The 11547-nt window shown below is 57.4% G+C and overlaps 1 protein-coding gene across 2 annotated transcripts; it reads right to left on the bottom strand.

Annotated features, from left to right (window-relative positions):
- Window positions 1-3700: 3700 nt before the first annotated feature.
- Window positions 3701-11268, bottom strand: ELAVL3 (ELAV like RNA binding protein 3). 2 transcript variants are annotated; one of them, XM_065873217.1, is made up of 6 exons: window positions 11055-11268; window positions 10665-10768; window positions 6964-7117; window positions 6562-6787; window positions 5773-5811; window positions 3701-4052 (listed from the first exon to the last, which is right to left on the bottom strand). In XM_065873217.1, exons 1-6 carry the CDS (start codon window positions 11257-11259, stop codon window positions 3701-3703), a joined length of 1080 nt encoding a protein of 359 aa, XP_065729289.1. In that variant the 5' UTR covers window positions 11260-11268. The 2 variants fall into 2 exon arrangements, with proteins under 2 accessions (XP_065729289.1, XP_065729290.1); XM_065873218.1 differs by having other exon boundaries at window positions 3701-4031.
- Between the last annotated feature and the right edge of the window lie 279 nt (window positions 11269-11547).

Below are 11547 nucleotides of genomic sequence, written 5' to 3'. Positions count from 1 at the left end.
CTGTCTTTGCTCGGGTGTGGAATCAGCCAGGGGTGCGAGAGGGCTAAGTGCGAGGGGAAGCAGCTCTGCAGATTCTGTGCGGGCCTCCTTCCCCATCAGGCTGGCTCCACAGTTGGGGGTCTCACCTGAGATGCCCCGTGGACAGCATAGCCTGGTGCCACTGGACAGACGGCCCCTGGGCCACTTCTGTCTGGGTTTCCACCTGGACTTGTCTCCCACCTGCTAATCACAAGAGTGCTGTGGGAAGGCCAAGAGGCTCCAGATGAGATTCAGGCCCAGAGAGGGACAGCAGCTTGCACTCAGCCACACAGCGGGGCTGTTGACACGTGCTCCAACACTCCCCGCACGCCGTTGTACATATATCTGAGGCCATAAGATTCTGAACTTTTATTTTCTGGCATGAAAAGTACAAATAATTAAACAATTCCATGTAAAAGTCTGTTACCGCGGCCAGGCCTGTAATCCCGGTAATAAATAGTGTCTAAACTCAACGCAAAGTGTTCTTGTTGTTGGGTTTTGGGTTTGGTTTTTTTTTTTTGTCTTTTTTTTTTTTTTTTTTAAAGTTCTTTATCACCTCCAACATGGACTCTGTCTTGATTTGAAACCATCCAAATAAATAACAGGATGAAGGGAGGCCTGGAGGGGCTGAGCCCCTTCCCCATGGGCCCTGCCCCTGCCTCCCAGGGATGTGGAAGACCCCAGGCCCCCTCCCCTGGGGTGAGGGGCTGGCCTCCAGGAAGGGGGCCTGGCTGGCTGGGCTGAGTTCTGTGTTTTAGAAAAAGGAGTCCCCTCCCAGTCTTGGGGGTGGCAGGGGCTCAGGCCTCTGTGAGGGGGTATGGGGAGGTGCCCCCTCTCCAGAGCCTGGCCCCCCCAGGGTGAGGGACAAACCCAGCCCTTATTGCTCACAGATGCCTCCGCCACGCTGCCCACGTGTGGACACGTGTCACCGCACGGAGTGCAGAGGGGAGAAAGCCCCAAGAAAACAGAGGGAGAGGGATGGACCCGCTGCGGGGCCTGCCCTGCTGGAGGGGAGCGGGGAGGTTGGGGAGGACTTAAAAACCACAAGAATAAATAGGTTTGTGTATCAAGAACAAGCTAGGGTTTCACCAGCTAAATAGGACTGAAAAAATTCTCAAGACGAGCAAAAATAATCCCATTAAGACCCCGGACGTCGCTGGCCGTGGGGACCGCCCTGCAGAGCACAGGTCCCCCAGGGCGCCGCTCGGCTACCATTACTGTTATTAATAATTATTATTACTTTAATGATTCCACTTCCCCTTTTATAAATAAATTAGGCATAACCACGTCTCGGCAAAACTTAAAGAAACAAAGAGAACATCGTGGTTCCTTTAAACTTGCAAACTGGATGAAGGAACAGAAATATACACAAATGTCCTTACAGGGCAACAAGGAGGATAAATAGTTAACATAGCAATAAGTTAAAACTACAAGAAGCTCAATTCGGCAAAAAAGTACAAGAAAGTTAACTGGTGCCAGTTTATGTCTGTTTTGTTTTTTTTTTTTTTTTTCCTTTTTTTTTTTTTAAATCTCTTCTGTGTGTGTGGTTTTGTTTTGTTTTTTTTTCTCTTCCTTTTTTTTGTCGCTTTTTTTCTCTTCTGTTTGTGTTTTTTTGTCGCTTTTTTGATTTTTTTTTTTTTTCTTTTTGTTCCTTGCAGCAGAAGCTCCACAGACGTTTAATAACAACAACACCGGGAGGGGTGGGGGAGAGAGAGCTGGGCAGTCAGATGGGGCCATGGCCAGACACCAAATGCAGGGACACCACAGAAAGGGCACTGAGGCTAAAATCGGGGTTTGCCATTCTCAGTTCTGACTGGGCCCTCTGCGGGGGGTGGGGGCTTCAAGGGCTCCCAGGGGGCTCCGGCTTTTGGCTTCTATTGGATTTTTGTTTGTTTGTTTTTTACAAAGAGTGAAAACTAGGGGGATGGAAAGTCCAGACAGAAGCCAAGGCCGGGGCTCGGGATAGGGGCTGCGTCCACTGCCCTCACTGATCTGGAAAGACGGAAAAACCCAACAAACTGAAAGGGGGTGACAAGTGGACGGAAAGGGAATGCGGGGCTGGGCCCCTGGGCCCATCCACCCTGGGCCTGGCGGGGAGTGTCGGGGCACTTGCTGCTGAGGAGGCTCTGGAGTGGAGAGGCTCAGGGCCTGGCCTCCCCCTCGGCCTCGTGGGCCAGGGCCTCGGCCCAGGGAGGCTCAGCCCCAGGGATGGGGGTCCTTTGGCCTCAAGCGTTGGGTGGGCTGCCTCCAGCCCACCATGATGCCAAAAGGACAACGAGGTATCGTGTGTCTGGATGCATGGACGCTGTGTGTTCACGCCTGTGTTCGTGGGCGGCAGGGACCATTGAGGAGCCAGGAGAGAGCTCTGCAGAGAACCTGGGGCAGGGGCGAGTGGGGCTGAGTGCCAGGAGGAGGGGTGGGCCGGCCTCGCTGGAGGAAGTGGGCTATGGACTGGGCTGGGGTCTGGGCTGTGACCTCTCGCCTGGGCCTGAGGGATGCTGTGGGCATGTCTGTGTGTCTCTGGGTATTGTGACTATGTTTCTCCATGACTGGGTGTCTAGATTTGTGTGTCCAAATGTAACTGTCTCCACTTCCATGTGGCCACAGGCACGTGCGGAAATGTTCCCATGTCCACGTGTGCACGTGTCCACATTTGTCCCCGGCCACATTCACCAGTGTCCACATCTGCCCGTGGCCGCATCTGCCCACGTCCACCATGGCCACATTTACACAGCCCCATACTTCAGTCTTCTGTTGTTTATACATGTGTTTGTCTACGTGTCTGAATTGGGCCAGGGAGTTCCTGAGGCGTGTCTCTGGGTCCGTCTGTGCTGCTGTGTATCCCTGTGGGGTGTGTGTGTATGTGTCCCTGTGTGTCTTTGTGTGGCTGTGTTTCTCTGTGTGGCCCCATGGACCCTCAGCTCCTAAGCCCTGCTCCCTGTGTCCCTGCCCCAGTTGGTAAACATAACCTGCCAAAATATTTTCTTTTTTTTTTTTTGTCTTTTTTTGTGTTTTTTTTTTTTCAAGTTCAAGAATCCCCAGTAAAAATTCTCCACGAGGTCTTTTTTCCCTTTTTACAAAAATAGAGTTTTTCTTCCCCTCCCACCCCCCGTTTTTATCATTGTGTTTCTGTTTCCAGCCCCTCCCCCTGCCCCTCACATTCCACCAAGGGGCTCTGGGCCAGGGATGCCCACACCCCTCTCACGTTTCGCTTTTTTGGGGATTTTTAAACCTGTTCCCCCCTCTCAGGCTCACCTAGGTGTTGGGGAGGCCTGGGCAAGGGGGCCTGGGAGGGCACCCCCAGCACCCCTTCCCCAAGCCATCCACGGAGGGTGGTTGAGGGTGTGCTGGGGGCACATCTCTGCTTTCACTTTAGCCGAAAAAGGAAACAAAAACCTTCACCATGAACAAAACCAAGACGAGAGAGTGAACAGCCCAGCCTGGGGGGGAGGGGCAGGAGGACGGGGTGGGGGACCCCCAGGAGCCCTCCCATTCCCTGCAGACCCTCCCACCGAGTGCTCACCCTGTGGCTTCTGCAGGGACACGGGGCCCTCGTGCCGTCCGTGGTCTGCCTGCGCTGTCTCTCTCGGGCCCCTGTCTCTCTCTCTCTCTCAATCTCTCTCTTTCTCTCTCTCTCTCTCTGTCTCTGCTGCCCGGGAAGGGTGGGGAGGGCGGCGGTGGCTCAGGCCTTGTGCTGTTTGCTGGTCTTGAAGGACACCTGCAGCACGCGCTCGCCCAGGCGGTAGCCGTTGAGGCTGGCGATGGCCATGGCCGCCTCGTCATAGTTGGTCATGGTGACGAAGCCGAAGCCCTTGCACTTGTTGGTGGTAAAGTCGCGGATGACCTTGACATTGGTGACTGCCCCGAAGGGCCCGAACAGCTGCCACAGCACACTCTCATCCGCCTCTGGAGACAGGTTGTACACGAAGATGCACCAGCCAGCGCCCGCCGCGCCCCCCGACAGGCCGACGCCCGCGAGGCCGCTCATGCCGTCGATGGCGATGGGTGAGAACCTGGCGATGAGCGACAGGGGACTACTTTGGGGGTCACGCGGGCTCTGCCCTTACCCCCGGCATGCCCCCTGACCCTGTCATGACCTCTGACCGTGCGGAGACCTCGGGACTATGTGACCCCTGCCTTGGCCCCGTGACCTCCGTCTGTGACCCCGCCTTAAGCCCCAGACTCTGAGCCACTCTGATACACCAGCCCCCGATCTCCATCCTGACCTGGAGCCCTGTCCTGACCTCTGACCCTCCCTAAACGTTAGGTCCTCACCTGCGATCTTGCCCTGAGCCCCTATGCACCCCGACTCCCTGACCTTGGACCCTACCTGGTCCTCAGCCCTCTTGACACTGACCCCCTCCCCACATCTGGCCACCACCCTTCCCTTGACACCTCTTCCCACCCAACTCCTGCCCTCACCCCCACTCGGGCACCACCCTGATCCCGCCCTTGGCGATGCTGCCCCTTTTGCCCCACTGGCCATCCTGCCAGGTGGAGGCCCACCCGGAAGGGCAGCGCTGGAACCAGGGTGCGAGCGAGGGCTTTAAGCGCCCCCTCTCGTTATTCATGTCTCAGCTCAGCTGTCACTTCCCCGGGGTGGCCTCCTTTGACTCATATAGTGGCCACCTCCTCCCTCTGGCCCTCTCTGGCCTTTTCCTATGTATGTATGTATGTATTTTTTGGCCTCACCACGCGGCATGTGGGATCTTAATTCCCTGACCAGGGATCGAACCCGTGCCCCCTGTAGTGGAAGCTCAGAGCCCTAACCATTGGACAACCCGGGAAGTCCCCAGGCCTTTTTCTATTTAAATCATGTATTTATCCTTAGCTCCATCTTCCCTGCAAGGTTCTATTCCCTCGGTGTCCCAGCCCAGAACAGCTCCCAGCACCAGTAGGCCCTCGGGGGGTGGGGGTGGGGTCTGTGGAGTGAACGAATGAGTGAAGGGGCATTGGCTCCCTGCCTTCCTGAGCCATTCATTTGATCACTGGGCTCACTCCCTCCTCCTGGCCTTTGCACAAGCCGTTCTTGCTGCCAGGAACTCCAGTTCTGCTCTGGCCCTGTCTCCTGCGTGATGTCTCCACTGGATCCTTATCATCCCGTCTCCTGCCCCCTTCACAGCCCAGATCACGGTTCATCTGTCTCCTTCCCCAGTGGACTGAAATAAGTAATAACAGTAACCATAATCATAAGAGACACTGCCTTTTAAACTGAGTGAGCCTGCACTCCGTGCCAAGCACCATGCTCAGTATCATTCCATCTCCACCAGGGGCCAAGTCTGGCCAGGCCACACTGGGTCCCCAGCTCAGAGCCAAGCTCCTGGCCCTCAGCATGTGCTCAATAGCTCTTGATGCTATAAACATGGGGACCTTCAGAGGATCAGGGATGTGGACAATGGAGCGGGTGGGGGGCCTCAAGGTCCACCCCCAGCTATGAGGCAGAAGGGGGCATTCTGTGACGCTTAGCATAGATGATCAACAGTGGCCAGTAGGGGCACAGCTGTGACCCGGGCAACACTGCCTGCCTTTCAGTGGGGTGGAGGAGGCCACAGACAGGCCCCCCAGACCCAGATTCTGTAGTAGCACTTTCTAGGCATTTAGTAGGCTCAAGAGCCCCCAGATCTCTTAATGGCCACACTATGCCCAGACAGGGGTGGTCCTGGGGGATGAGGTGGGGGATGGGGGCCATAAGGACAAAAGGGTCCAAGGAGGGACGGCGAGGGGCTGGGGGCAGCGGGGCGGGGGCACTGTTACCTCTTGACTCCGTAGGCCATGTTGAGCAAATTGTCCAGCCTGTGGAGGCAGAAGGGGTGGTCACTGGTGGCTTCTGGGCACACCCCCGGCTGTGACACCGGGCAGCCAGCCTGCCCTCCCCGCCCCCACCCAGCCATCCAGCAGTGCCAGCCCTGCCCCCGCCTGCCTGCTCCCCGCCAGGCTGGACACCGCCTGGCACGGAACCGTGGTCACTCGGGCACCGCCTCTTGCCTGCCCTGCTGCTGCCCAGCCTGCACTGGCGTCCTCGTCCTCCCCCTCCCGGCCGCCCAGCCCTGCTCGCCTGCCCCCCACCCCCCAATCCGGGGCTTGGGTCCCGAGAAGGGAAGTCTCTTCTCCAAAGTGCCTGGGCCAGGCAAGTGACAACGCCTCTCTGAGCCTCAGGGTCCCCGTCCGTAAAATGAGGACAAGTTCTGTCCTCACGGGGTCGCTACGCAGAAAAAGTAAGGGTGCCTGGCCAGCAGGGAGCTGAAGCCACGTGCCCTTGGCGGGGTGGGGGAGGGGGTGGGTTGGCAGTCAGAGCTGGGCCTGGTCAGGTGATTCTAAAACTACTGACGCCAATAATGCCACTCTTAGTGGCCTGCACACATTGAGCGCCTGCTGTATACTAGGGTCTGGCCTCAGCACCTGACAGACCCCCACGTTTCCCCTTTTGCCCTGGTTTCTCTCCGCCCTGCAGGAATGGGGTTCGGCGAGGGCACCTGCAAGCCTAGGGCATCCGGCCCTGGGGGTCTGGGACGTCTGGGGGGCAGGGAGCGGCAGGGGGCTCACCGGAAGCGCTGTGTCTGATGGTGCAGGGGGCCTGCGTAGCGCCTGGCGGAGGACTGGTAGAGGTGAGTGAGCAGGGCCTGCCCGGTCTTCTGACTCGGGTTGTTGGCAAACTTGACCGTGATGGGCTCGGCCGCACCTAGCGGCTTCTGCCCGTTCAGTCCTTTGATAGCCTCCTCGGCCTCAATCCTCTTGTCAAAGCGGATGAATCCCACACCCCGAGAGACACCTGCCGGGGCGCGAGGGCGTCATGGGTCCCGCCCCCTCCTGGGGACCCGCCCCCTCCTGCGTGACCCCGCCCCCCTCGCTGCTATTTCCGGTTTCTCCACTCTGGTCCCACCTGGGTCCCTTAGCCCAGTGCCCCGCCCCCGCCCCCCCCAGGTGCACTCTCCCCGGCAGCCTGACCTGTGACCTGGTCCACCAGGATGCGAGAAGTGATGATGCGGCCGTACTGGGAGAACAGCTGCTCCATCTCTTTCTGACTCATGGTCTTAGGGAGCCCGCTGACGTACAGGTTCGCATCCCGGATGGAGGCGGAGCTGGGTCTGGCATAGGACACCTGGGGGAGGGTGTCAGGCGGACAGGGGTGAGGGCAAGCCCATTTCAAATGGGGAGGGAGAGGCCACATTCAAACCGCCACTGAGCAACAGAAATCCCTCATCCGTTTATTCAACAAATACCGCGAGTAGTCACCATGGGTGGTGGGTGGGGTCAACCAGGGCTTGGGGGAGGGGATGTGGCTGTGACCAAGACAGCGTGGCCCTGCCCGCGTAGAGCGGTGAGAGGGACCTGTCATCCGAGGAGGTCAAAGGAGCTGCGCCCTCGGGGTCACATGTCTCCCTGGGGGCCTCAGGGACCCTCACATCTCTAGCTCATGTTCTCAGGCTGGATATTCCATCAACATTGACACGTCCCACTCCCTTGGAAAGTGAACCTGGGATGCTGGCTGGCCCCTTCTCTTCCCGACTACAGTGGGCCCCGCAGATCTTTAGCGCCCAGCTCAACCCCGACAACTCCCAGATGTCCGAGCCCAGCGTGCGCCTGGCCCCTGAGCTACACCCCTGCGTGACACCTGCCTTCAGGTACCCCACGAGGAGGCCTCATGGGGGATCCCACTCAGCACCCCTGACTCGCCCTAACTCAGTAATGACAGTTCTGTCCTCCTGGCTGCTCAGGTCCCCAGCCTCGGGTTGTCCTCAATGCCTGTCTGTCACACCCGCATCCAACCACCATCCATCCTGTCAGCCCCACCTTCCTCATTATCTGGATAGAATTCACACACTTGTCCCCATTTCCACTGCCCTACCATTGCTCACCCTGACCAGTACAGCAGTCTCTGCCCCGGTTCCCTGCTCCACCCTCGCCCCCCCACAGGCTGTTCCCCCCACAGCAGCCAGGGGGCACCTGTGAGCATCTCAGCCAGGTCACATCCCTCCTCTGTTTAGAACCCTCCGTGGCTCCCACCTTCCTGAGTTAAAGTGCTTCTCAGGGCCACAAGGCCCTTCACGACCTGCCCCATCACCCCCCTACCCTCATCTCTGCCCACTGTCCCCCTCCACATCTCTATTCCAGGCACATGGGCCTCTTCCACATTCCCCAGACACACTAGGTGTGCTTCACCCTCAGGGCCTTTGCACTTGCTGTCCGCTGTGCTTGCAACTCTCTTCCTTATTTTTCTTCTCCAGGTCTCAGTTGAAATATCCTTCCTGTCCGTTCCCATCTGAATTTGGTCCTCCACCCTTATCCCTGTTACTCTCTGTCAAAGCCCTTCTCTCAGCTGTGAATTAGACACGTCTTAGTATGATCCTTCCATTCATGTCATTAGTTATGGTCCAGCCCAACAATGAAACTCTCTGCAGCTGTTTAAAAAATGGTGGACGTGTATATTTATTTCCCCGAAACACTGGTGAGTATTGTAAAGTGGGGGAAAGAAAAGTCCATTTACAGAGCAGCGAGTATTGTGTGACCCCATCTCATTGTGTGTTTATCAATGTCCTGGAAACATGGTCTGGAGGGCCCACCCCTAAACGCTAACAGGGTGACCTAGAGCTGGTGGGGGAGGCGAGGTGGGATAAGCTCCGTTCCCCCTTATTTCTGCTGATGTCTATTTTCTGTTTCTTCTAAATTAACCTCTGGGTAGATGGGGGTCATTGTAAAGGGTCTGGCTTTTGTTTGGGGTGGTGAGTTGTGAGGGCATATTACTTCATTAGAAATAGCTAATTAAAAAACGAACAAAATGAATAAATTAGGCCAAGGGCGGATGGGGGTGAGGGTGTTCATGGGGTGGGGGCAGGGGGATTCTAACTGATGCAATTGTGCACACCTGGGATCCTCCAGAAAACGACAAACACCACAGCTGCTATTATTTCTGTAATAATAATTAAAACTCATGGCCATGTATTTGATGGTTTCCACTCTCCCCTACCCCGTGGGGCTGTGAGTTTTGAGGGGTGAGGACTTGTTGATGGATTGGAGCTGGGGGAGAGGGGAGGGGAGTCTCAGCTCCTGGGTGGGTTTTGGGGTTAGGGGTCATCTGAGGCACAGAGTAAGTGTTCAGGGGCCTTTCCCATCCTTCCATGACATGGGCTGACCCAGGTCCCTCGCGTGGTGTGGGCTCCCCCCACACCCCCTCACTGGCACACGATGAATGGCTGGAACTATTGTGGGCAGAATCTGCTGGAACACCTAGTCAGGACCAACCACACACCACAGCCACCCAGGCAGATGCACATGTATGCACATACACCCACACAGAGGGCCACGCTCTGGTACTCACTGCACAGCTGTGGTGACTACACCAGCAGGAGGGTGACACAAGGCCACCGCCACATTCACGGTGACTCTGGGGGTCTGGGATAATTGCAGTAAGGGTCGCAGAACCACACACCTGTCACACCACCACACAAGCCCTCCATGTCACACACGTTCCATCCTGAATGGGGCACAAGTAGACACACCCACACAACTTCACCGTAACACACAAACACCCTGTCACAGCCAGACACACCCACGCAGCCCCACCAGGTCACAGCTGGAGTCGCAGTGCATCACAAAGCACCTGTCAAATAAACACCACGTCTCACAGACACAAGGTGACACACCCTCGTCTATAACAGCCAGACCCACATGACAACAGCCACTCACATAGCCAGGGGGTCCCATAGCCAGGGGGTCCCACAAACACCATGTCTTATAGCTCAGGGTCCCCCCCCCAACATATGCACCACATCACACGCACACAGTGGCCCTCTGGGTCGTACAGTTCATCACTAGGGTCCACTCTCAGAACCTGGGGGCTTCTGGGTCTACTTGGCCATGGAGGGACCATCAGGCCCTTGTCAGCCTCCACACCAGGGAGAGGAAGAGATTCCGGCACCTCTGTTCCCATGGCGAACTGGGGGCCAGATGGGCATCCTCCCCAGCCCAGCCTCCCCCAGGGTTCAGGAGCAGATTTGTGGGGCGGAGCCCAGACACCCACAGGCAAACCTAGAGAGGGGGTTTCCATGGTGATTCCCTGCAACCCCCACGGCCTCCCGGGAACCTGGGCTAGCAGGGTCCCAGCTGCAGCTGCTGAGAGGGGAGGTCATGGGGCGAGGGGCATTGTACAAAGGTGGGGGAAGGGCCCACCCCTAATCCCACCCTCCCAGACCCTAGTTAGGCTCCAGATGGCAGATGGGCCCCCACCTCTCCCCCATTTCCATGACAAAGGCAAGGAGAGGGCTGCCCACCAGACCCTGGTCACTCTCTCCTACTGCTGAGGGGGTGGGTACCTCCAGGGCCTGGCTGACTCCTTGAGTTGCCGGAGAATGTGGGGCTGATCATCTCCCCATTGACAAGAGAGGAAACTGAGGTTCAGAGAGGCAGAGCCATTGGCCCCGGGGCCCCAGCCAGAAAGCCTTTGGGGAGTGATTTGAACCCCTTAGGGGATGAGCCATGGGGGAGGATGGGCAGCAGTGGGGGGAATGGATGTATGGGGAGGGTATGGTCGTGGGGGGCTGGGTGGCCATGAAAGGGTCAGTCCAGGTGGGCGGTAATAAAGAGGAAATGGGCACAGCCAAGATGGGAAGTCACAGGGATGGGTGGCAGTGGGGAACGAAGGCGCTGACCTTGATGGTCTTCGTCTGCAGTTTGAGGCCGTTGAGGGTGTTGATGGCTTTGTCTGCATCGTTGGGGTCAGAGTAGTTCACAAACCCGTAGCCGAGGCTCTGCCCTGCAGGCAGGACCAGGACAATGACCTCCCTGGACCTGCCAGTGTCCTCCCAGACCCTGGCCTGAGAGACTGACCACCCCCCTCAAGGTTATGAGAACCAAGATTCCACCCTTATTTGTTACCCCCAGAGTACTACCATATCCTGAGGATAGCTCAGACCCCCCAGGGTCCCACCTGCTCCCATCACCTCCCACCTGGGGTCACACCTGTCTCTACACCACACCTGTACTCCTGAGGCTACCATCTCTGTCCCCTATCCCCACCCCCCACCTGCCAGCAGCCACACCTGTGATCTTGTCCCGAACCAACTTGCAGGACTCAATGTCACCAATGCTGCCGAAGAGACTCTTGAACTCATCCTGGGTCATGTTCTGGGGCAGGTAGTTGACGATGAGGTTGGTCTTGCTGTCATCACTGGCTCCGTTTGTACCAAGGAGTGGCCCGTTGGGCAGGGCCGGGCCAGCCGGGCCCCCCGCCACCTGAGACTCCATGGCCCCGAGTATCTGCTGGAGACAACAGGCCGCACCCACTCACGGCCCAGTTCCCACACCAGGGACCAGTGGGAGTGAGGAGGGGCTTGGTGGTGACAGATCAATCAGGTCTGCATAGGCTTGAACATACAGAGGGGATAAGGTATTATTCTTATAGTCCCTTCCACTTCTTTTTTTTTTTTTTTTTCTGTACGCAGGCCTCTCACTGTTGTGGGCTCTCCCGCTGCAGAGCACAGGCTCCGGACGCACAGGCTCAGCGGCCATGGCTCACGGGCCCAGCCTCTCCGC

Source organism: Phocoena phocoena, chromosome 3 (genome assembly GCF_963924675.1).
Source record: "Phocoena phocoena chromosome 3, mPhoPho1.1, whole genome shotgun sequence".
NCBI lineage: Eukaryota > Metazoa > Chordata > Mammalia > Artiodactyla > Phocoenidae > Phocoena > Phocoena phocoena.
The sequence above is the reverse complement of the archived record's forward strand: the minus strand, read 5'-3'. Positions and strand labels throughout refer to the sequence as shown.